Source organism: Benincasa hispida, chromosome 1 (assembly GCF_009727055.1).
Source record: "Benincasa hispida cultivar B227 chromosome 1, ASM972705v1, whole genome shotgun sequence".
NCBI lineage: Eukaryota > Viridiplantae > Streptophyta > Magnoliopsida > Cucurbitales > Cucurbitaceae > Benincasa > Benincasa hispida.
In genome coordinates, this window is record NC_052349.1 from 78,897,686 (window position 1) to 78,920,961 (window position 23,276).

General features: G+C 36.7%; 1 protein-coding gene across 2 annotated transcripts; it reads right to left on the reverse strand.

Moving 5' to 3' along the window:
• Nucleotides 1-1,832: 1,832 nt before the first annotated feature.
• Nucleotides 1,833-23,276, reverse strand: LOC120088514 (pentatricopeptide repeat-containing protein At1g53600, mitochondrial). Of its 2 annotated transcripts, XR_005484947.1 has the most exons (3): nt 20,001-23,276; nt 3,541-3,611; nt 1,833-2,328 (listed from the first exon to the last, which is right to left on the reverse strand). XR_005484947.1 is itself a non-coding variant. In XM_039045885.1 (1 exon), exon 1 carries the CDS (start codon nt 23,144-23,146, stop codon nt 20,990-20,992), a length of 2,157 nt encoding a protein of 718 aa, XP_038901813.1. In that variant the 5' UTR covers nt 23,147-23,276; the 3' UTR covers nt 19,851-20,989. The 2 variants fall into 2 exon arrangements, 1 of the variants encoding a protein (XP_038901813.1); XM_039045885.1 differs by lacking the exons at nt 1,833-2,328; nt 3,541-3,611 and having other exon boundaries at nt 19,851-23,276.

A 23,276-nucleotide genomic window follows, 5' to 3' on the forward strand; every position in this document is an offset into this window, starting at 1 on the left:
CCTGGACCACGAGATGACTAGACTCTGTATATAACGTCATTGATACTAGAGACTTACATCTCACCTAAACGACCATAGGTAACACGACCTCAATCCTAAGTGTTTTAGGAACTCCTGCCATTGAGGGCGGTCCTTTGATTAGTATGGGTGAGAGTGGCCAGATTGCCAACTCAACATGCCTACCTTTTTGGGGACTTGTCTGATCTGGGAGCTGGAAACTCAATCCACAATATGGAATTCACTCCTTTCCCGAAGTAGGGATAAGTAGAGAGATTGCTCCCTTAAGGGCTGATTCCGGGGTTTGAACATAGTGGCCACAGCTTCTCTTTGGAAGAGAAGACTCAGTCATAGTAGGACTATTTGTATTTACCTGAGATCAAGAATGAAGAATGGAAGCTTAAAGAAAGGAAATATGAAGATTTTTGGGTTTATTTACGTGTATTTATATCTCTTCCGTTTAATTTTTTATTCGTCTTGTCAAATAAAAACTGAACTAACCAAAAAAGTTTGCTTGCATGCAACAATATTCTTCCATCATGGGGCTCTCCCTTTTTGTATCATTAATTTTTTTTTCCTTTCACTTATCACCATGGAATTAATTAAGTTTGATTTTTTTCATAAAAAACATAACAATTAATTATCTGACTTCTAATCCAATGTTTGGGATTTTTATCATAGGCATAAGCCAAAATCTAACAGATCATACATAAAACAAAACAACCATGGAATAATCCTTTCCCTTCTTTCCTATAAAGAAAGAATGAAAACTTTAAAGTGGGATTCCTTCTAAATACCAAAAATTTATCCTCTCTACTTTTTTCAAGAAGTATATACAGTATTAAATTATTGGCTTATAAATATAGTAGAAGGAAAAACTTGAAGAGTGCTTTTTTTTGCCAAGAGATTGTATTTTATATTGGTAAACTCCCAATGTTGTTGGATATGAAACCTTCCATCCTCATTTTCATAATTTGCACTTCTTTATTAGTTGTTGCTGTGATTTTATGTTGTTTTTGTATAATTGGAGGTGGTTATAAAAAGAAAGATGCACATGAATTACCTACTCCAAGTGTAAGTATTGGACGTTCAAGGCCATTGCAAATGTACCATGATGTTGAATTTGGACAAGGTTTTCGGACCTATAGACAGGACATGACTCCAAGAAGTGAACAGAGCATTTTTCCTGACATACGAGGTTCTCAAAGAAGCCAACAGACCATCTTCCCTATCACACGAGGTTCTCCAAGAAGCGAACAGAGCATTCGACCGGATACACAAGGTTCTCGAAGAAGTGAACAAATTGACCGACAAGATACTCGAGAAAGCAGGATCAAGGAGAGTGAGATGGCCGTCTTGGCTGGAGCAGGCGCTGCTATAGCTTCTGCAGCTGCTATCCTTGGTTTAAGTAGTGACCAAGGAGGAGAAGATATCGATGGTAGCTATGTCGACAGTTGTGACGATGGTACCTATGGCGGTGGCCGTGGTGCCTACAGTGGTGGTGGCTGTGGCAATGTCTCTCAACTCTGAGTATTGATGTAAAGTGAAACAAGCTGTGCAACACCACAAAGCTTTTCCATATTCCTTTTTTGTTCTTTTCTTTTCCAAAACTTTTATCTTTTAGAAGGAACAATTCTGTATAACTTTTGCTTTTATCACCACCCTTTTGGTCATCTTATTTTCAATATTTCACTGATTTTATGTTAAGTTGCAAATCATAACGTTTATTCAGTATAAAGTGTGGAGTAGGAGAATCAAACCTCAAATCTCGAGATTGATAGTATGAACACTATGTCAATTAAGCTACGCTCTTGTTGGTTATTCAGTATAATTTTTTTAGTACACATTATTCAGCATAATTAACATTGTTGGTGCGGGAAACTCACACATGAGCCTTGGGTGCTCCTCCAGCCCGTTCCTCTGGTCCATACACATAAATGGAGCTATTTTGTACAAGATACACACACCAATGTCGTATCGAACTAAGAATACTCTGATACCTAAATTAATAAAGAGAGTATTTAGCTCAACTACGCATAGAGGGGGTTTCTTACCTTTTGAAGTTGTTTGTGTGGAGCTATTTATAAAGTTCTTCCTTCAACACCTGCTTTAGGATATGTATAGTCTCAATAAAGTCAAAATGAGTGTGGTCCTTAAGATTGTAAGATGCCAATGGCAAGCTCAGCTCAATCATTTCTCTTTTGGTAAAACTTAACCAATTCAGCTGGTTAATTTAAATCTTACGAGTTTGACTTTTTCTTTTGAGACACATGAAATCCTTGTGGAGGCCTTATTCCCTTTGAATTTGGCTCCCATGGACTTTAGGCATTCCTGAGACAATTTAACAAACAACATAAACTTTTAATCTTATTTATTTTTCATATACAAATTCACTAAATATAGAATAAATATAAAAATTATACAAAAATAAGAAGAAGAAGAAATTTTATCATACAAAATTGAAAGTTCAAGGGTTTATTATACACTTTTGAAAGTTCATGATCAAATAAACATAAATCTTAAAATTCAAGAGACTAAACTTATAATTTAACCATAACTATTTTACACTTTATAATGGTAAAATTTCATGCTTATATATCAATTCAAGCATAGTTTAATGAATAAGACACGATCAAATTCATCAACTTATGAGATAGTTTGTTACAAAAGATATCCATCCATTGGAGGCTTGATTTTATCCCAACAAAGTATATTTCAAATTTGTTGCAAAAGACTGAAATGCCTCTCAGGCTAAAGGGATTTCTACAACAATTATTGGAGGTTCACTCATGTCTATTTCGGGGGAGAAAGTTTGCTAATGTTCAATTACACCGTAGCACCATTGAGGCTCTATAAGATGCAACTCTCCCTATTCCTAAAGTTACATACAATGTGACCAAAGTATGTCTTTTATGCATTCCCCCAAAATTACAGATGGATGGAAATTACTTATAATTATATACCATGTGTTCAAATATTTTCATATATATTGATATATTATTTTATTATTTTATATTATACATGTATGATGATGTAGTCTAACTATCTTACCTAAGAGCCTCAAAGAGTAATCCTCTAAGAATTATTATTGTGAATCTTTTATTAGAATGATAATGTGTTTATACAAGAGGGAAAGACTCATATTTATTGAATTTATTCTTCCTACATCTTTCTATCCCTCCAAAAAGATAACTTATTCTCGAGTTTTAAATAGAGAAAAAGACAAAGAATTAAATAAATTCGTTCAACGGAATATGGTCAAACGGACCTCCTATATCTTGCACAAAAATATTATAATCAAAGAGGTAAATCCGAAACAGAAAATCCAACATTGTTACCAAAAGATGAACATAATTATAAGAACATGTTGGATTATGTAACATAATTATAAGAGTTAGTCTAACCCAAATGGTGGAGTTGCGAAGTATTTTTAATCAACTCATTTTCAAAATAAATATATTAAATAATGCATAATCCAAATTATTAAAAAGAATTGCCTATTTCAATTTTTCTAAAAGAGAAATGGGAAGAGAAGAAAATTACCGTTAAGAGACAGCAGCTGAAGTTTAGGATTCCTACGTTGCAACCTTCTTTTCACGGTCACGCAATGTCGCCTAAACAGTTAAGTTCAAATTTTCAGCAAAGGAAGAGAGCGAAATATATGAAAAACAATGGTAAAACATATTTTTGAATATAGAAAAAGGAATTTTCTTCTCAATATATATCAATTTTTCCTAATTTTTCCTTGTGTATTCATTTCCTTATTTTTCGTACTACTGTTAGGTTATTTCCTCATATAATTATATCTGTCTCTTTAAATTAGGGTTGTATCTTTGTATAGAAATATATGAGAAATATAGAATTCTTCATGGTATCAGAGTTGTCGCTTTTGAACTCTTTGTCTTCTTAGGTTTTAAGTCTGAAACCTCTCATGAGTTAGGTGCTAATAAGTCTGTTTTTGTTGCTTCTAAATACAATTATGATAATAAAATAATGTTGTGGCATAATCGTTTAGGCCACTCCAATTTTATGTATTTGAAACACATTTTTCCAGATATTTTTAGTAAAAGCTCTTGGGTTTTTCAATGTGAATCGTGTGAATTGGATAAGCAAACCCGATCTTCTTATCTAATAATTACAAACCTTCTCATCCTTTTTCTATGATGCATAGTGATGTTTGAGGAGCAAGTAGAGTTAAAAAAAATAACATGAGCTAAATGGTTTGTTCGTTTCATTGATGATCATACTAGACTCACTGGGTATTTTTAATGGACTGTCATATTCAAAAATTTGTATGTCATGATAGATACTCGATTTCTTCAATACGAAAATTCAAATACTTCACTCTGATAATGCTAGGGATTACTTTAATGTCTTTAAGAACCTTTTTAAAAGAAAAAGGCATTGTCCACCTCAGTACATGCTACCAGACACTACCCAATAGAATAGAATTGCTAAAAGGAAAAATAGAAATCTGTTAGAAGTTACTACAACCTAATGATTTCCTCAAACACCTTGCGTTATTTCTATGGAGAAGCTGTACTCACTGCAACCTACCTCATTAATAGAATACCATTACGAACTTTAGGTTTTAAAAGCCCCTTACAAAAATTTCAGGAGCACTATCTACACACAAGATTGTTCCCTAAAGCTCCCTTGAAAAGATTTGGATATACTGCTTTTGTTCAAGATTATCAGTCAAATAGGAGTAAGTTGGACCCCAAGGCAATCAAATATATCTTTCTTGGTTATGCCCCAAACCAAAAAGGATACAAATGTTATTCGCTAGTCTCAAAGAAATTTTATACCTCCATGAGTGTATCCTTCTTTGAAAACCAACCTTACTTCCAAGAGAGGAACAACGGAACTCCTTTGTTAGAACGGAAGAAAACGCTAACACAATTTTGACAGAAGCACATACTCCCTATGAACCTTTCATCCTCGAAGACCCTAACCAAAACTCTCAAGAATATACAAAAAAAATAATAGTCTATACTAGAAGGAAAACGCACATCACATACATCCCTGAAGTTGGATCGGTACCTAACCAAAGAACAAATAAAATACAAGAGAACTGTGTCCAAATCTCAAATGCAAGTCCAAATAGAAGATATTGATCTTTCTCTTGCTCAATGCAAAAGGGTAAGGACATGTATAAAATACCACATTCAAAACTATCTATTTCTTCATTGACTTTGTATTTGATGATAAAGATACATTTGCATCATATTGTTTTTTTTTTCTTGAGGGCAAGTTTGTTATTTCCCACGTTTTGTTCTTTTCCAGGGTGTTTAATTCTTCTAAGATTACATTTTTCCAATTTGTGTCCTTAACATTATTAGGAATTTGTATGTTGGATAGGCTGGAGTTGAATGCCTTAAACTCAAGAGAGAGGTGTGTATAAGATAGATAGACTTAAAGCAAGACTCGTCGCAAAAGATTTCACTCAATCGCATGGCATTGACTACCAAGAAACCTTTGCACCTATAGCAAAACTAAACATTATTCGTGTCCTCTTCTCCTTAGTAGTGAATAATGATTGGCTACTCCACCAATTAGACATAAAAGATGCATTCCTCAATGGAGACTTAGAAGAAGAAGTCTACATAGATATACCTACCGGTATGGAATCAACAATAACAATAAATAAAGTTTGCAAACTCAAAAAGTCCCTTTATGGTTTAGTCGTTTAGAACAATCCCCTCGAGCCTGGTTTTACAAGTTTTCAAAGGTTGTTAAAACTATACGATGCCAATCTGATCACAAACTCTTTATCAAACATCACAGCAAAGGAAAAATTTCTATTATTATTGTGTATATGGATGACATTATAATCACAGGAGATCATAAAGAAGAAATAAAGGAACTAAAGTGATGTAACTAGAAAAGCTTACTTCTTTAATTAGCTATAGTTAGTTTGTTAGTTTTGAACAAACTTGTAATTTTTATCTATAAATAAAGCCTCTTCCCTCGTTTTGAGGAGAGATTCATTGATTCAAAATATTAGATTTTTTGTTTTGCACCAAAATTGGTATCAGAGCACTTCAAGATTTTGGAACGATGGCGGGAAGGAGAGCCCATCAACCAATCGAAAGAGATGTACACGGGCAAGAACAAGAGGTAGAAGATACTCCCACCCTCTCTCCAAGAACCTCAACCCGACGCTTGCTGTCTGTTGAGAACTCATTGGAGGGAATTCAAGGCACCTTAACAAACCTTCAAGAAAGCATGGAAACCCTTGCTAGAAGAGTTGAAATGCTTGTAACCACACCTCAAAATCGAGAGAATATTCAACCAATTGATCCAGAATAGGGAGGAAGAGGAGGAAGAGGCGGCGGTCGGGCAAGAATTGGCCAAAACCAACAAGAAATATTTCAAGAAAGACATCCAAGAATTCAAAGATAGTACCATGAAAATCTAAGAAGACAACCAATTGGCCAAGAAAGATATCAAGAAAACCAAGATTGGGATTCATCTAGTGAATACGATCAAGAAGAAGAATTCTTTGTGCTAAGAAAAGGAAGGGGCAAGAGACGTGAGGACAATGATTTCAAGATAAAAATTGACTTGCCAAGTTACAATGGGAAACGAAACATTGAAGAATTTCTTGATTGGATCAAGAACACAGAAAATTTCTTCACATACATGAACACTCCCGAGCACAAGAAAGTGCATCTCGTGGCACTAAAGTTAAAAGTTGGCGCCTCGGCTTGGTGGGATCAACTTGAGATCAATCGGAGAAGAATTGGCAGAAGACCAATTCATTCGTGAGAGAAGATGATAAGGTTAATGAAGGAACGCTTCCTACCTCCTAATTATGAACAAACCTTGTATAGTCAATATCAAAATTGTAGACAAGGAGGACGATCGGTGGCTGATTACATTGAAGAATTCCATTGACTAGGAGCAAGAATAAACCTTATGGAGGGTAAGCAACATTTGATTACAAGGTTTATTGGAGGTCTACGCATGGATATCAAAGAAAAGGTAAAACTACAACCTTTCTACTCTTTTACTGAAGCTATCTCTTTTACTGAAACTGTGGAGGAGATGAACGAAATCCGAGTCAAGAATTGATCAAGAAGGTCCGCTTGGGAAACCTCCACAAGCAAAAGGGTTAGTGCTGCAAGTAAAGCGCCAAATCCTCTAAATCCACCAGCCTTGACCAAAGACAAAGATAAAGAAAATCAAGAAGGGAGTGAAGGGAAGAAGACCGAGACCACATTCAAGAAGAGAGCTTAAAATCCCTACAATAGGCCTTCTTTGGGCAAATGCTTTCAATGTGGCCAAGTTGGTCATCTATCTAATGCGTGCCCCTAACGAAAAGAAGTAGCTTACATAGAAGAGGAAGAAGAAATTATGGTTGAAAACAGTGAAGAATAAGATGAGGAAGCCGAGTTCATTGAATCGGATGATGGTGATAGACTATCTTGTGTTCTCCAAAGAATGTTAATCACTACTAAAGAGGATTTGAACCTCCGAAGGCATTGTCTTTTCAAAACAAGGTGTACAATCAACAAGGTATGCAATGTCATCATAGACAGTGGAAGTAGCGAGAAGTTTGTCTCCAAAAAGCTAGTGGCGGCTCTAAATCTCAAAGTGGAGACTCATCCAAACCCATACAAGATAGCATGGGTAAAGAAAGGTGGCGAGGTACAAGTAAGTGAAATTTGCACCATTCACCTTTCAATTGGTAATAGCTACAAGGACCAAATAGTATGCTATGTATTGGAAATGGATGTCTGTCACATATTGTTAGGGAGACCATGGCAATATGATACTCGAACCTTACACAAGGGGAGAAAGAATATAGTGTGAAACCAAAAATCTAATATTTTGAATCAATGAATCTCTCCTAAAAATGAGGGAAGAGCCTTTATTTATAGAGAAAGATTACAAGTTTGTTCAAAACTAACAAACTAACTATAGTTAAAGTCAAAACTAACAAACTAACAATGGCTAATTAAAGAAGTAAGCCTTTTAGTTACATCAAATCCACCCCCTCAAGATTGGACTCGTCCGCGAGGCAATTAGGATGCTAAATGGAAGCTGTCCGGTGCAAAATAAGGCTTCAAGTCAGTCACGTTGAATATTGGATTAATGTGCAAATCTGTTGGTAATTCAATGCGGTATGCATTGGTGCCATATTTCTCTAATACTTGAAATGGTCCAAGTTGTCTTTCTTTCAATTTGTTGTACGTACCAGTAGGAAATCGAGCTTTGCGTAGGTGGATCATTACTAGGTCTCCTACCTCAAAATTAACTTCTCTTCTAGACTTGTCTTTAGCTTCTTTGTAAGGCAAGGTGGTTTTCTCCAAATGATCATGGACTTCTTGATGAAGCTTTTGAATTCTTTCAGTCATACTTTCAGCCTCAATGCTAACATCCACTACAGAAGGCAAGTTAGCAAGGTCAAAAGTTAGTCTTGGAGTTCTGGTGTATACAACTTCAAATGGGCATCTTCCTGTTGATCTATTCTTCATATTATTAAAGGCAAACTCTGCTTAGGCAAGGGACAAATCCCATTGTTTCGGTTTTGAGTTACTTAGACAACGTATAAGATTTCCCAATGTTCTGTTGGTAACTTTTGTCTGCCCATCAGTTTGAGGGTGTGAGATAGTGTTAAATTTCAATGTTATATCAAACTTCTTCCACAGTGTACGCCAAAAATGGCTAAGGAATTTGACATCCCTATCAGATACAATGGACTTGGGCACTCCATGAAGTCAAACAATCTCTTTAAAGAAGAGATTGGTTATATAAATTGCATCATTTGTCTTTTTGCAAGCAAGAAAGTGAGTCATTTTACTGAAACGGTCCACAATCACCATTACTGCATCATACCCACGTTGGGTTTTTGGAAGACCAAGTACAAAGTCAGCTGATAAGTCTTCCCAAATGGTTGTGGGAATAGGTAATGGTGAATATAGACCCGCATTAGTGCTTGTGCCTTTTGTTTTTTTTTGACAAATAGAACATCTCTTAACAAAGTTATTTGTGTCCTTCCGAATTTGTGGCCAATAAAATCGAGCAGTCACTAGTTCAAAAGTTTTATTTTGACCAAAATGTCCAGCCAATCCTCCCGGGTGTGCTTCTTTTAGAAGAGCTTCTCGAAGGGAAATGTGTGGAATACACAATTGCTCTCCCTTAAATAAGAAACCATCCATTATATGAAAATCATTAGTCTTTATAAAATGGGTGCAATTATACCATATCTCAGCAAAATCAACATCTTCTTTATATAAGCATGGGAGATGAGAGAAAGCAGTTACTTCTGTGGCTAAGATAGTAAGGAGAGAATTCTTTTGCCTTAGAGCATCAGCTACTTTATTCTCCTTGCCTGATTGGTGTTTGATCACAAAGTCAAACCTTTGAATGAAGGAAATCCACCGTGCGTGCATACAACTGATATTATTTTGAGATTGTAGGTACTTCAATGAAAAGTGATCTGTCAACAAGAGAAATTCTTCAGAAAGAAGATAGTGCTCCCATAGTTTCAAAGCTCGAACAAGGGCATACAATTCTTGTTCATAAGTACTCTAGTTCTACCTTGAATTACTGAGTTTTTCACTAAAGAATTCAATAGGGTGCCCTTGTTGTGATAATATACCTCCAATGCCCACTCCACAGGCATCCACGGCTATTTCAAATCGTAAAGAGAAGTCGGTAGCTTAAGAACAGGGCTGGAACTCAACTTTCCTTTGATACATTCAAAGCTACTGTGTTGTTTCTCTCCCAAATGGAAACTGCCTTTCTTTAGACAATTAGTAATAGGTGCTACGATAGAGCTGAAATCCTTGATAAATTTTCTATAAAATGAAGCCAAACCAAGGAAGGCTTGAATGTCTTTACCGAGCATGGAGTTGGCCATTGGGTAATAGCTTCAATCTTCTTTGGATCAACTTTAATTTGATTGTGACCAATTAAGAAGCCAAGAAATGTAATTTCCTTTACTAGAAAAAGACATTTCTTATGATTGATATAGAGCTTGTCGGTTGTTAATGCTTGAAAAAGACTTTGAAGGTGCTGTAAATGCTCCTCAATGTTCCTGCTATACACCAAAATATCGTCAAAATACACTACGATAAATTTGTTAAGAAAAGGATGGAGTACTTGATTCATGAGTCTCATGAAAGTGCTTGGAGTATTTGATAGCCCAAAGGGTATGACTAGCCATTCGAACAATCCTTCATTGGTCTTGAAAGCCGTCTTCCATTCATCACCCGGTCGTATTCTTATTTGGTGGTATCCACTCTTCAAATCCACCTTAGAAAAGATCAATGCTCCTCCAAGTTGGTCAAATAGATCACTTATACGAGGGATTGAAAAATGGTATTTCACGGTGATTCGATTAATGGCTCTACTGTTTACACACATTCTCTAGCTTCCATCTTTCTTTGGAGTTAGTAGGGTCGGGACTGCACACAGGCTTAAACTTGATTGAATGTGCCCTTTGTTGAGTAAGTCCTCGATGTGTTGGTGAAGGATTTCGTATTCCTTAGGACTCGTTCTATAGTGAGGCAAGTTTGGTAGTGTAGCTCCAGGGATTAGGCCAACGTAGTGTTGAATATTTCTCAATGGGGGCAGCCCCTCGGATTCTCCTTTAAGGAAGGGGAATTCATTGAACAATTATTGTATCACCGGAGGGTTCCCATTCTCTTGTATTTCCTCGGGCTTATCAACAACAACAAGTCCTAATATATCTTCTTCTCTTTCTTTCATCAAAGTTTTTCCACTAATTGTTATAAACAAGTGGCTGCTGTCTTCCTTTTTCACCTTTACGCCTTTATCATTCTTCTTGTTTAGTGGAAGTAAGACCACTTTCTTGCCCATCCAATTAAACTCATATGTATTCTCTCTCCCTTTGTGTAAGGTTCGAGTATCATATTTCCATGGTCTCCCTAACAATAAGTGACATATTTCCATTTCCAATACATCGCATACTATGGTCCTTGTATTTATTACCAATTGAAAGGGGAATGGTGCAAATTTCACTTACTTGTGCCTCGCCACCTTTCTTTACCCATGCTATCTTGTATGGGTTTGGATGAGTCTCCACTTTGAGATTTAGAGCCGACAAAATTCTCGCTACTTCTACTGTTATGATGACATTGCATACTTTGTTGTTGTATGTACACCTTGTTTTGAAAAGACAATGCCTTTGGGGTTCAAATCCTCTTTAGGAGTCATTAACATTCTTTGGAGAATATAAGAGAGTCTATCACCTCTTCCGATTCAATGAACTCAGCTTTCTCATCTTCTTCTTCACTGTTTTTAGCCATCATTTCTTCTTCCTCTTCTATGTAAGCTACTGTTTTTCGTTGGGGGCATGCATTAGATAGATGACCAACTTGGCCACATCAAAAGCATTTGCCCAAAGAAGGCCTATTGTCGGGATTTTGAGCTCTCTTCTTGAATGTGGTCTCAATCTTCTTCTCTTCACTCCCTTCTTGATTTTCTTTATCTTTGTCTTTGGTCAAGGCTGGTGGATTTGGAGGATTTGGTGCTTTGCTTGCAGTATTAACCCTTTTGCTTGTGGAGGCTTCCCAAATGGACCTTCTTGATGAATTCTTGACTCGGATCTCGTTCATCTCCTCCATAGTTTCAGCAAAAGAGATAGCTTCAGTAAAAGAGTGGAAAGGTTGTAGTTTTATCTTTTCTTTGATATCCATGCGTAAACCTCCAATAAACCTTGCCATTAATCGAATCACCATGAAATACCGTTTTCCAATCCCTCGTATAAGTGATCTACTTGACCAATTGGAGGAGCATTGATCTTTTCTAAGGTGGATTTGAAGAGTGGATACCACCAAATAAGAATATGATCTGATGAATGGAAGAAGGCTTTCAAGACCAATGAGGGATTGTTCGAATGGCTAGTCATGCCCTTTGGGCTATCAAATGCTCCAAGCACTTTCATGAGACTCATGAATCAAGTACTCCATCCTTTCCTTAACAAATTTGTCATAGTGTATTTTGACAATATTTTGGTGTATAGCAGGAACATTTAGGAGTATTTACAGCACCTTCGAAGCCTTTTTCAAGCATTAACAACCGACAAGTTCTATATCAATCATAAGATATGTCTTTTTCTAGTAAAGGAAATTACATTTCTTGGCTTCTTAATTGGTCACAATCAAATTAAAGTTGATCCAAAGAAGATTGAAGCTATTACCCAATGGCCAACTCCATGCCCGGTAAAAGACATTCAAGCCTTCCTTGGTTTGGCTTCATTTTACAGAAAATTTATCAAGGATTTCAGCTCTATCGTAGCACCTATTACTAATTGTCTAAAGAAAGGCAGTTTCCATTTGGGAGAGAAACAACACAGTAGCTTTGAATGTATTAAAGAAACAACACAGTAGCTTTGATATCCATGCGTAGACCTCAAACTGATGGGAAGACAGAAGTTACCAACAGAACATTGGGAAATCTTATATGTTGTCTAAGTAACTCAAAACCGAAACAATGGAATTTGTCCCTTGCCTAAGAAGAGTTTTCCTTTAATAATATGAAGAATAGATCAACAGGAAGATGCCTCTTTGAAGTTGTATACACCAGAACTCCAAGACTAACTTTTGACCTTGCTAACTTGCTTTCTGTAGTGGATGTTAGCATTGAGGCTGAAAGTATGGCTGAAAGAATTCAAAAGCTTCATCAAGAAGTCCATGATCATTTGGAGAAAACCACCTTGTCTTACAAAGAAGCTAAAGACAAGTCTAGAAGAGAAGTTAATTTTGAGGTAGGAGACCTAGTAATGATCCACCTACGCAAAGCTCGATTTCCTACTGGTACGTACAACAAATTGAAAGAAAGACAACTTGGACCATTTCAAGTATTAGAGAAATATGGCACCAATGCATACCGCATTGAATTACCAACAGATTTGCACATTAATCCAGTATTCAACGTGGCTGACTTGAAGCCTTATTTTGCTCCGAACAGCTTCCATTTAGCATCCTAATTTCCTCGCGGATGAGTCCAATCTTGAGGGGGGTGGATTTGATGTAACTAGAAGGCTTACTTCTTTAATTAGCTATTGTTAGTTTGTTAGTTTTGACTTTAACTATAGTTAATTTATTAGTTTTGAACAAATTTGTAATCTTTCTCTATAAATAAAGGTTTTTCCCTCATTTTGAGGAGAGATTCATTGATTCAAAATATTAGATTTTTGGTTTCACACCATGAAGTTACTTTTGACTAAAGAATTTGAAGTAAAAGATTTAGGCAACCTCAAATACTTCCTAGGAATGGAAAATAAAACACGGTAAATAAGGATCAATATCAAAGACTCGTTGGGAAGTTGATTTACTTAACTCACTGATATAGGAATTGTTGAATAATTTTAGTTGAATTTTAGTTGTTGTAAATATTAAATCAACTGTAATTTTAAGGCAGTAACCTTCTGTATTAAATCGGTTGTAAAAGAAGTTGTTATTACCTTCTTTATTCGGTCATTTCTTTCAGGTTAACTGGCTGTCTAGGTGATCAGTCACCTTTTGTATATAAATAGAGGCCCTTATGCCTACTTTCCTATTCATCAATAAAAGAAATACTCTTGAGTTCTTAAAGTATTACACCAATTGGTATCAGAGCGTCGATCCAAAGCGAATTCTTCTTGGATCTCAACCTCAATAGATGTGGAAGCATCATCTTCAGCCAAAGTCATGGAAGCTCGATTGACATCAGTGGAGAAGTCTATCATTGAAATGAAAGGAGAAATGGGTGAGTTATGTTCCACGCTACCCAAGTTCTAAGCCGAATGAACATTCAAATCGAAGGGGGATGGGCATGAACATGTTGATATACCTAACAAAGGAGGAATCTGAATCCAAGAACCTCAAGATTCTAGTATGAACAAAGCAAAAGGTGAAGATCTGGCCATTTGTGACAAATAAGAATCACCAAGAAACTATGGGAAAACCAAGATCAATGAAGTATTTCATCAAGAAACCAGACAAAACAAAAATGCAATTCCAAGAAACTTGTACTAAGCAAGATTCATATCCCAATAACTTCATAGAGGAAGCTATATGTTGCAAGATTATGATTCTTTGAGTGAAGGAAAAATGTACCTTGGTGGAATACAAGATATAATGAGTTTTAATCGTGGAAGACTGCAATTTCATCATGATAACGCCGAGTACAAGATGAAAATCAACCTTCCTAGTTTTGATGGCCGAATGGATGTAGAAGAATTTCTTGATTGGGCTTCAAAGGTAGAAAATTTTTTTGAATATGCCAACATCCCGGATGACAAGAAAGTTAAATTTGTAGTATTCAAGTTTCAAAGAGGTGCATCGATTTGATGGGATCAACTCGAAACCAATCGGCGATACTATGGCAAACCTCCAATCAAATCTTGGCCAAGGCTCTTGAAGATGATGACGAAAAGATTCCTCTCCTTAAACTACCAACAAAGACTTTACAACCAATATCAACTTTGTAAACAAGGGGATCGATCTATCTTTGATTACATGGAAGAATTTCATCGCCTTGGTGCCTGGAACAATCTTCCTGAATCATAACAACAATTGGTGTCAAGATTCGTTCCTGGCCTTCGAAAGAAGATCCAAGAAATTGTCAAATTACACCCGATAGAATATTTGGAAGATGTCATCACTCTTGCAACGAAAATTGAAGAAAGTACTAAGACAAAACGGCAAAGACCTACCAAAGAAGACAACCATGGGGATGGCAGTAACAATCTTTCAAGAGAACACCACTGATCTGTCACAGTTGAATGCTTCTGGAGCAATAACAAATCAGCAAACCAAAAAAGACAAGGCTCCTCCTAAAACCTCAAATGTCCGAGGGGCTGAAAGCAACACCCCTAAGAGGAATTTGAATCCTTATCAACGAGCTACACTAGGAAAATGTTTTCGATGTGGGCAACAAGGCCATTTATCCAATGAGTGCCCTCAATAAAGAACACTAGCAATTCAAGAAGAAGACGCCTTAGATGAAGCTAACTATAATGAAGACAACATGGATGACCTCGCAATAGTACATTCAGATGACGTCAATCAACTTTCTTGTGTTCTCCAATGAGTCTTGATTACTCCGCATGCTTTCTTCCGCATGAGGTGCACAACCAATGGAAGAGTATGCCAAGTTATCAGAGACAGTGGAAGCATTGAGAATATCGTCTCCAAAAGGCTACTTTATGCCCTTAGCCTTACCGTTGAACCACACCCCAATGCCTATAAGGTAAATTGAATTACAAAGAAAAGAGAAACAGCAGTCAAGAATATTTGCACAATGCCTCTATCCATTGGCAATGGCTAAAAGCAACACCTCTAAGAGGAATTTGAATCCTTATCAATGGGCTACACTAGGAAAATGTTTTCGATGTGGGTAACAAGGCCATTTATCCAATAAGTGCCCTCAACAAAGAACACTGGCAATTCAAGAAGAAGACGCCTTAGATGAAGCTGACTTTGATGAAGACAACATGGATGACCTCGCAGTAGTACATCTAGATGATGTCGATCAACTTTCTTGTGTTCTCCAATGAGTCTTGATTACTCTGCATGCTTTCTTCCACACGAGGTGCACAACCAATGGAAGAGTATGCCAAGTGATCATAGACAGTGGAAGCATTGAGAATATTGTCTCCAAAAAGCTAGTTTTTGCCCTTAGCCTTACCGTTGAACCACACCCCAATGCTTACAAGGTAAATTGAATTACAAAGAAAAGAGAAACAGCAGTCAAGAAGATTCGCACAGTGCCCCTATCTATCGGCAATGTATATCAAGATTAGATTATGTGTGATGTTCTTGAAATGGACGTTTGTCATGTCCTCTTAGGACAACCATGGCAATACGACAATAAAGCACTTCATAATGGGCGAGATAATACATATGAATTTAGTTTGATGGGTAAAATGGTTGAATTCTTTCCCATCGGTAAGCAAGTCACCACAAATAAGGTACCCTCTTCCTCAACTAAACAACTTTTTCTATTATCTCAGGGCAAGGACATTTTGCACTCAAAAGAACAATCTCTTTTAGTTTTTGTAATAAAGCAAGACCCTTTCGAATCATCTAATACTGACCAACTAAACCCACAGATTTCTTATTTGCTAGAAGAATTCCCCTCTCTTTTAGAAGAACCAAAAATCTGCCCCTTCCCCCTAGAAACATACAACACCACATTGACTTAATTATGGATAGTATCTTACCTAACCTAACCCACTATCGTATGAGCCCTAAAGAATATGAAGCTTTACATAATGAAATATATAATATCTTAGACAAAGAACACATACAACCTAGTCTTAGCCCATGTGTCGTCCCAGCTTTACTTGCACCTAAGAAAGATGGTTCATGGTGACTTTGTATTGATAGTAGGGCAATGAATAAAATAACAATTAGATATAGGTTCTCTATTCCTAGATTGTCGAACCTACTAGATCAATTAGGAGAGCATCATTTTTTTCTAAAATAGATCTTAGAAGTAGATACCACGAAATTAGAATAAGGCCCGGAGATGAGTGGAAGACAACCTTCAAGACAAACGAAGAACTTTTTGAATGGTTAGTCATGCCTTTTGGTCTATCTAATGCCCTTAGCACCTTATGCACTTAATAAATCAAATTTTATTGTCTTATCTCAATAAGTTTGTAGTTGTTTACTTCAATGATATACTAATTTATAGTTATTTTTATGAATCTCATCTTGAACATTTACATATTATCTTTACTGTTTTAAAAGAAAATGCTTTGTATATAAACTTAAAAAATGTTCTTTTCTTCATAATCAATTATATTTTTTAGGATTTTTAATAAGTTCTAGAGGAGTTAGTGTAGACCCCAAGAAAATTGAAGCAATTCTTGATTTTCCCCAACTTAAATCTATTAAGGAGATTCAAACTTTCATAGGCTTAGCTTCATTTTATAGAAATTCATACGAAATTTTAGCACTCTAGCTAGCCCTTTAACTACTTGTATAAAAGCTAAACTTCCTTTTGTTTGGGGTGAGGAACAAATTGCAAGTTTTGAAGAACTTAAAGAAAGCTTTAAGTACAACTCCAATTCTTGGGTTTCTAAATTTTCAAAAACCCTTTGAAGTATCTGTAGATGCTTCGGGTGTGAGAATAGGAGTTGTCTTAGTCAAGATAAACATCCTATAGAGTTTTTTAGTGAAATTGAGTTCTCCTAAACAAAATTGGTCAACCTATAAGCAATAACTTTATGTTTTAGTCCGAGCCGTTAAACAATGGGAACATTATCTTCTTAGGAAAGAATTTATTTTATTAGCTGACCATTTTTCTTTAAAATTTTTGCATTCTCAAGAATCTATTAGTCGCATGCATGCTAGATGGCTACAGTTTTTCCAACGGTTCAATTTGGTCATCAAACACACTCCAAGTAATGGCAATAAAGTTGTGGATGCCCTAAGTCGAAAAGGTACACTTCTAACTTTACTTCAAGGTGAAATTATGGCTTTTAACCACTTACTTGAATTATATTCTATTGGTCCCAATTTTAAAGATATTTGGTATGCTTGTTCAAACCATCTTCCAGCCAAGGATTTCCATATATTTTATGGCTTTCTTTTTAAAAATGACACTCTATACATCCCACACACTTTAGAGAGTCACTTCTAAAAGAAGCTCATTCGAGTGGTTTATTCGGACACTTTGGTAGAGAGAAAAACCTAGCATTTCTTTCTTCTAAATTCTATTGACCTCAATTTAAAAAGGATGTTGCAAATTTTGTTAAGAGATGTTTTTATATGCCAAACTTCCAAAGGATCTAGTTCAAACAAAGGGATTTACTCTCCTCTCCCTATACCTACTAATATTTGGGAAGATCTCTCCATGGACTGTCATTGGTTTACGACTAGTGATGCTTTAAATGTGGAAAATTTATTTTTTAGGGACATTGTTCATCTACATGACATCCCAAAAAAGCATAATTTCTTATCAAGATGTCAAATTCATGAGTTATTTTTGGCATTCTCAATAGAAAAGATTCAGCACTACTCTCCTTTTTAGCTCAACTAGCCATCCACAAATTGAAAAACAAACAAAAGCTACCAATTGCACACTTGGTAACCTCTTATACTATTTAAGTGGAGACAAACCCCATCAATGGGATCTTACACTTGCTCAAACCGAATTTGCTTTCAATAATATGGTCAATCGTTACACCGAGAAATGTCCCTTTGAAATTGTCTACACTCAAGTCCCGAGATTGACTTTAGATCTTGTCAACTTACCTAGTTCAATTGATCTAAGTGCTGAAGCAACTTTCATGGTCGATCAAGTGAAGAAAATACATGAAGAGGTTCACCAACATTTAGAGAAATCTACTACTAATTACAAATCTAAAGTTGATGAACATAGAAGACCTGCTGACTTCAAAATTGAAGAATTAATCATGATATATTTGAAGAAATCTAGACTACCTACAAGATAACATCCCAAATTCACCAATAAGAAGATAAGCCCTTTTCCTATCCTAGAGAAATTGGGTCCCAATGCATATCACATAGATCTTCCACCAACAATGAAAATCAGTTCAACATTTAATGTTTCAAACATATACCATTACCATCCTCCAAATGAATTTGAGCTCACTTAACCAATCTCAGTGGCGAGTCTATTCCTCTTGGGCAGATAGAACTAATGTAGGAATTGTTGAAAAGTTTTAGTAGAATTTTAGTTGTAAATATTGGATCAACTGTAATTTTAAGGCAGTAACCTTTTGTATTAAACAGACTATAAAAGAAGTTGTTATTACCTTCTTTATCCGATCATTTCTTTTAGGTTAACCGACTGCCTAGGTAATCAGTCGCCTTTTGTATAGGCCCTTATGCCTATTTTCCTATTCATTAATAAAAGAAATACTCTTGAGTTCTTGAAGTATTACACCACTCATACTAGACCAAATATTTGTTTTGCAGTATGCTTGTGAGTCAATTTATGAACAAACCGATAGAAGAAAATATGCAAGCTATTTATAGGATCCTCAGATACTTAAAAGGAACCCTAGGAGAAGGATTGTACTTCAAAAAATCAAAGAAAAGAAGCATTGAAGTCTTCACATATGTAGATTGGGGAAGCTCAAAAGTCAATTGAAGATCAGTTATTGGGGAAATCTAGCAACTTGGAGAAATCTAGTCACTTGTATGGGGAAATCTAGTCACTTGGAGAAGCAAAAAACAACCAGTCGTGCCCTAGAAGCAATGCTGAAGCTGAACTGAGGGTCCTAGCTCAAGGAATATGTGAAGAAATGTGGTTCAAAGGCATCCTCTTAGAACTAAGACTTACCACTTAAGAACCAATGGAGGTCTATTGTGACAATCAAGCAACGATAAGTATTGCAAAAGACTCCATATATCATGATCGCATAAATCATGTAGACATTGATTGCCACTTCATCAAAGAGAAAATTAAAAACAATAGCATCTCTCTTAACTACATACCGACCAAGATGCAAATTGCAAACATACTTACCAAGGCATTGTTCAAGAACATAATTGATACATTGAAGACCAAGCTGGATTTAATCAATGTACACAATCTAGCTTGAGGGGGATTGTTGAATATAGAAAAAAGTTCTTCCGTATATATCATTTCTTCCTAATTTTAGCGTTAGGTTATTTCTTTATATAGTTATTTCGGTTGTATCTTTGTATATTTCAATTGTTCACATATTACCAAAGCTTCTTCCAGATTGTAAACCATCTTCTATAGTCCAATACTTGCACTAGCCAAGCATTATCAAAGAACCTTGGAACAAATCACAAGCCAAGTACTACAACTAGCAGAAAAGTAGTGGATCTTATCTTCATGAAGGCTAGAAACAATTCTAGATCAGACTACATTCTTTGTGGGAATTTTCATTGTAGAAACTAGAAAATAAATTTATTCTCACCAAATGATTTATTTCTAACTCAACTTATCTTTTAAAGCTTCTTCAGTCATAAATCATCTTACATCAAAAGGGCGAAGAAGCAATAGGACAAAAAAGATGTCAGCAGTTAGAGCATAACCTGAAGAAATAAGCATTGATCTTTCATCCTCACCCATCCAAAGTCCACTTCCCTATCAATATTGGTCATCGGTCGTCGAAATTTCGAGTCATCCACTTCTCAACTCAGCCAACAGAGGGCATAGAGCTCAAAATGGGATGTTTCAATTCCCAACCTTGTTTCTCACGTGAGTACCTTTGGCGAACCTCAACCTTGATTCTCTTTGTTTGTCTAGCCGATCTAACTATACCTCTGTGGCATGTAGGCATTCTTACGGCTGAGCATTGCCTCTACAAGGCTAGGTGATGAAATGGAGTCCTTAGAGTTTTGTTTCACAAAAGGAGTTTGACCAAGTGCGGCCTTCCTTGGCTCGAGCCAATAAACTGTTGCACAGCTCCAAGGCTAAGTCGACCCTGCTGGAAGTGTCTTTGAAGGGCTCCAGAAGGTAGCTCAGGCAGAAGTGTTTGCTTCAAGCAAAGATGTTGAGCTTAAAGCTCAAGTGTCAACAGTCCGAGCCAGGGTTGACGAGGCAAAGGCAAAACTGCGAGATTTGGCACAAGTGACAAAGGCTATCAAGAAAGATTGGAATATATCGCAATACCTCACCTTAGAGGACAAGGCGATGGGATTCAATGTTAACTGGTTGATTCATCATGCTGGTGCTTGGTGGACTTCAATTTCCTACAATGTGTATTAGGCCGATTATAGTGCTCCAGGTACCATCACTTTTTCCATCTTGACAAAAACAGTCAGGGAGTGGAAAGATTGAACTTCTAGATTTTCTAATGTACAACTTTAGCTATTAAGAATTAAGAACGGCTTCCACTCAAACCGCTCCTCAATTGAGCATAGCCTGGATGTATCTCTCGCTTAATCAATCCGTATATGCCCATAAGGTGGTATCTCCTATATTCCACTCAAAACATGAGCATCCATGGCAGAGACGAAATTCCATATATCCAATATGCAATGGTAATTCCCAGGCGAATCAATCTGATTCTACCATTTTTTCATTCGTATGATATCTTCCACCTTCCTACTTCTGCGGCCAGCGTGTATATAATTTCTGTCATCTCTTTGATGTCTTTGTGGGATTGATCTCCTGCATGGAATAGATGGACTTTATCTTTAACCATTATCCAACTACAACCTGGAGTCTTCTTTATCCCTCTTGATATCTTCATCGACCTTATAAGCTCATCTTTCCTCTTATCACCAGAAATAGAGTGTAAATTAGATAAAATCACGTAAGCTGTTGCACTATTGGGTTCAATTTCAAAGAGATTTTGAGCTGCAAGCTCTGCAACATCGAGACGTAGGTGGGTCCAGCTTGCCCCAAGCATTGCTCCCCAAACACCTTGATGAGGGTCAAATGGCATTGAAGAAATCAAACTAACTGCTTCGTTGAACATTCCAGCTCGGCAAAGAAGATCAACCATGCATGCATAATGATCAGGCTCAGGTTGAATATCATACAGTGATCTCATTAGATCAAAGTATCTCCGGCCCTCTTCCACAAGTCCCACATGGACACATGCTGAAAGAACACCTAGAAATGTAATATGATTAGGTACCAGGTAATCATCCTGCATTTTCGTGAATAATTTAAGTGCTTCTTTCCCAAGTCCATTTTGAGCTAACCCAGTGATAATGGAATTGTAAGCAACAACATTAGGAACCTTGATATAATAGAACATCTTCAATGCATCGGCCACATTTCCACACTTCGAATACATGGAAACTAAAGAATTTTGGATTGTTAAATCATATTCCATACTCATCTTGGTAACAAGAGCATGAATCTGCAACCCTTGGCTTAATATTGCCACACCAGCCACCGCACTAAGCACACAACTCAAAGTGAATGGATTTGGCTTAATTACTCTCTGAAGCATCTCAATAAACCAACGGAAAGCTGTCGCATATTCCCCATTGCTCACAAGCCCTGAAATTACAGCAGTCCAAGCAATATCATCCTTCTTAGGCATCATTTGAAACAAACCAATGGATTCATCAATCCTACCCTTGCTGGCAAATCCAGAAATCAGAGTTGTCCAGGAAACGACATCCTTTTGAGGCATATTCTCGAATAGAAAGAAAGCTTTTTCCACGTTCCCAGATTGAACATAACCTGCAATCAAAGAATTCCATGTAACTATATCTTTCTTGACCATTAGATCAAATATTTTAGTAGCTGCATCTATAGAATAACATCTAGAATACATCGTGATCATAGAATTGGCTAGATAAGCATCTAAGTCAAACCCCAAGGACAGAACCAACCCATGGATCTGAATTCCTTCTCCATATCGATCAAAACAACCACAGGCTTCAAACAAAACCGTCAAGGTAGTTGCATTAACCTCCACCCCTTCCCTTCTCATATTTAGAAACAATATGAAACCATCTTTAAAATTTTCCATCTTCATATACCCATTAATCATTGTTGTCCAAGTAACCACATTTCTTTTAGGCATTTTGTCAAACAAATTTCTAGCCCCAACAATCTTCCCAACTCTGCAGAGCCCATCAATCATGGAGCTCCAAGAAACCACATCCTTTTCTTCCATGCCATCAAAGATCCGAACCGCATCTTCTGTTCTCCCCACCTTCAAATACCCATTGATTAACACATTAGACGACACCGTAACTGGCTTTTCACGATGCAACTTCTCAGCCCGATCAAACATTCCAGCCCGCACAAACCCAGTAATCATGGTAGAATAGGAAACAGAATTACGCTGAGGCATGCTAGAGAACAACTCAAAAGCCTCATCTACCATGTTTCTCCGATGATATGCCGTAATCATCGCATTGTAGGATGCAATATTTCTGTCAGGCATTTTGTTGAACACTTCATGGGCTTTATTTATTTCGCCGTTTTCAGCGTATGCAGTGAGCAAAGCAGTCCAAGAGACGGTATTCTTGTGAGGCATACGATTGAAAATGGACTCTGCTTCCTCGATACAACCATTCCTTCCGAGTTTTGTGATTTGGGAGTTGCAGTAGACGAGAAACTTACTGCTTTTCTGCCTTATAGCAGAGTCAAAATTTCCCCGCTTTGGAAATATTTGGGTGGAAAAATTGAAGGGACGAGACTTGAAGTTGGAAGGGGGAAACATGGGCAAGTGTTTGAAGACAAGTGTGGCGGTTGATTTGGGCATCATGGTTCGAAAACTTCGTATTTTGCGATGGAGAACATAGGCATTAAGCTCTACGACCCAACGTTCAAACGAGAATCCTTTGGAGGCGCCGTCTATGTATTTTACTCGAGAGTAGTTGTTCAAATATCGTGAC

What these genes read in the sequence shown, in the direction of transcription:
- LOC120088514 (XM_039045885.1), bottom strand. Translation starts at nt 23,146, where the DNA reads ATGATGCCCAAATCAACCGCCACACTTGTCTTCAAACACTTGCCCATG.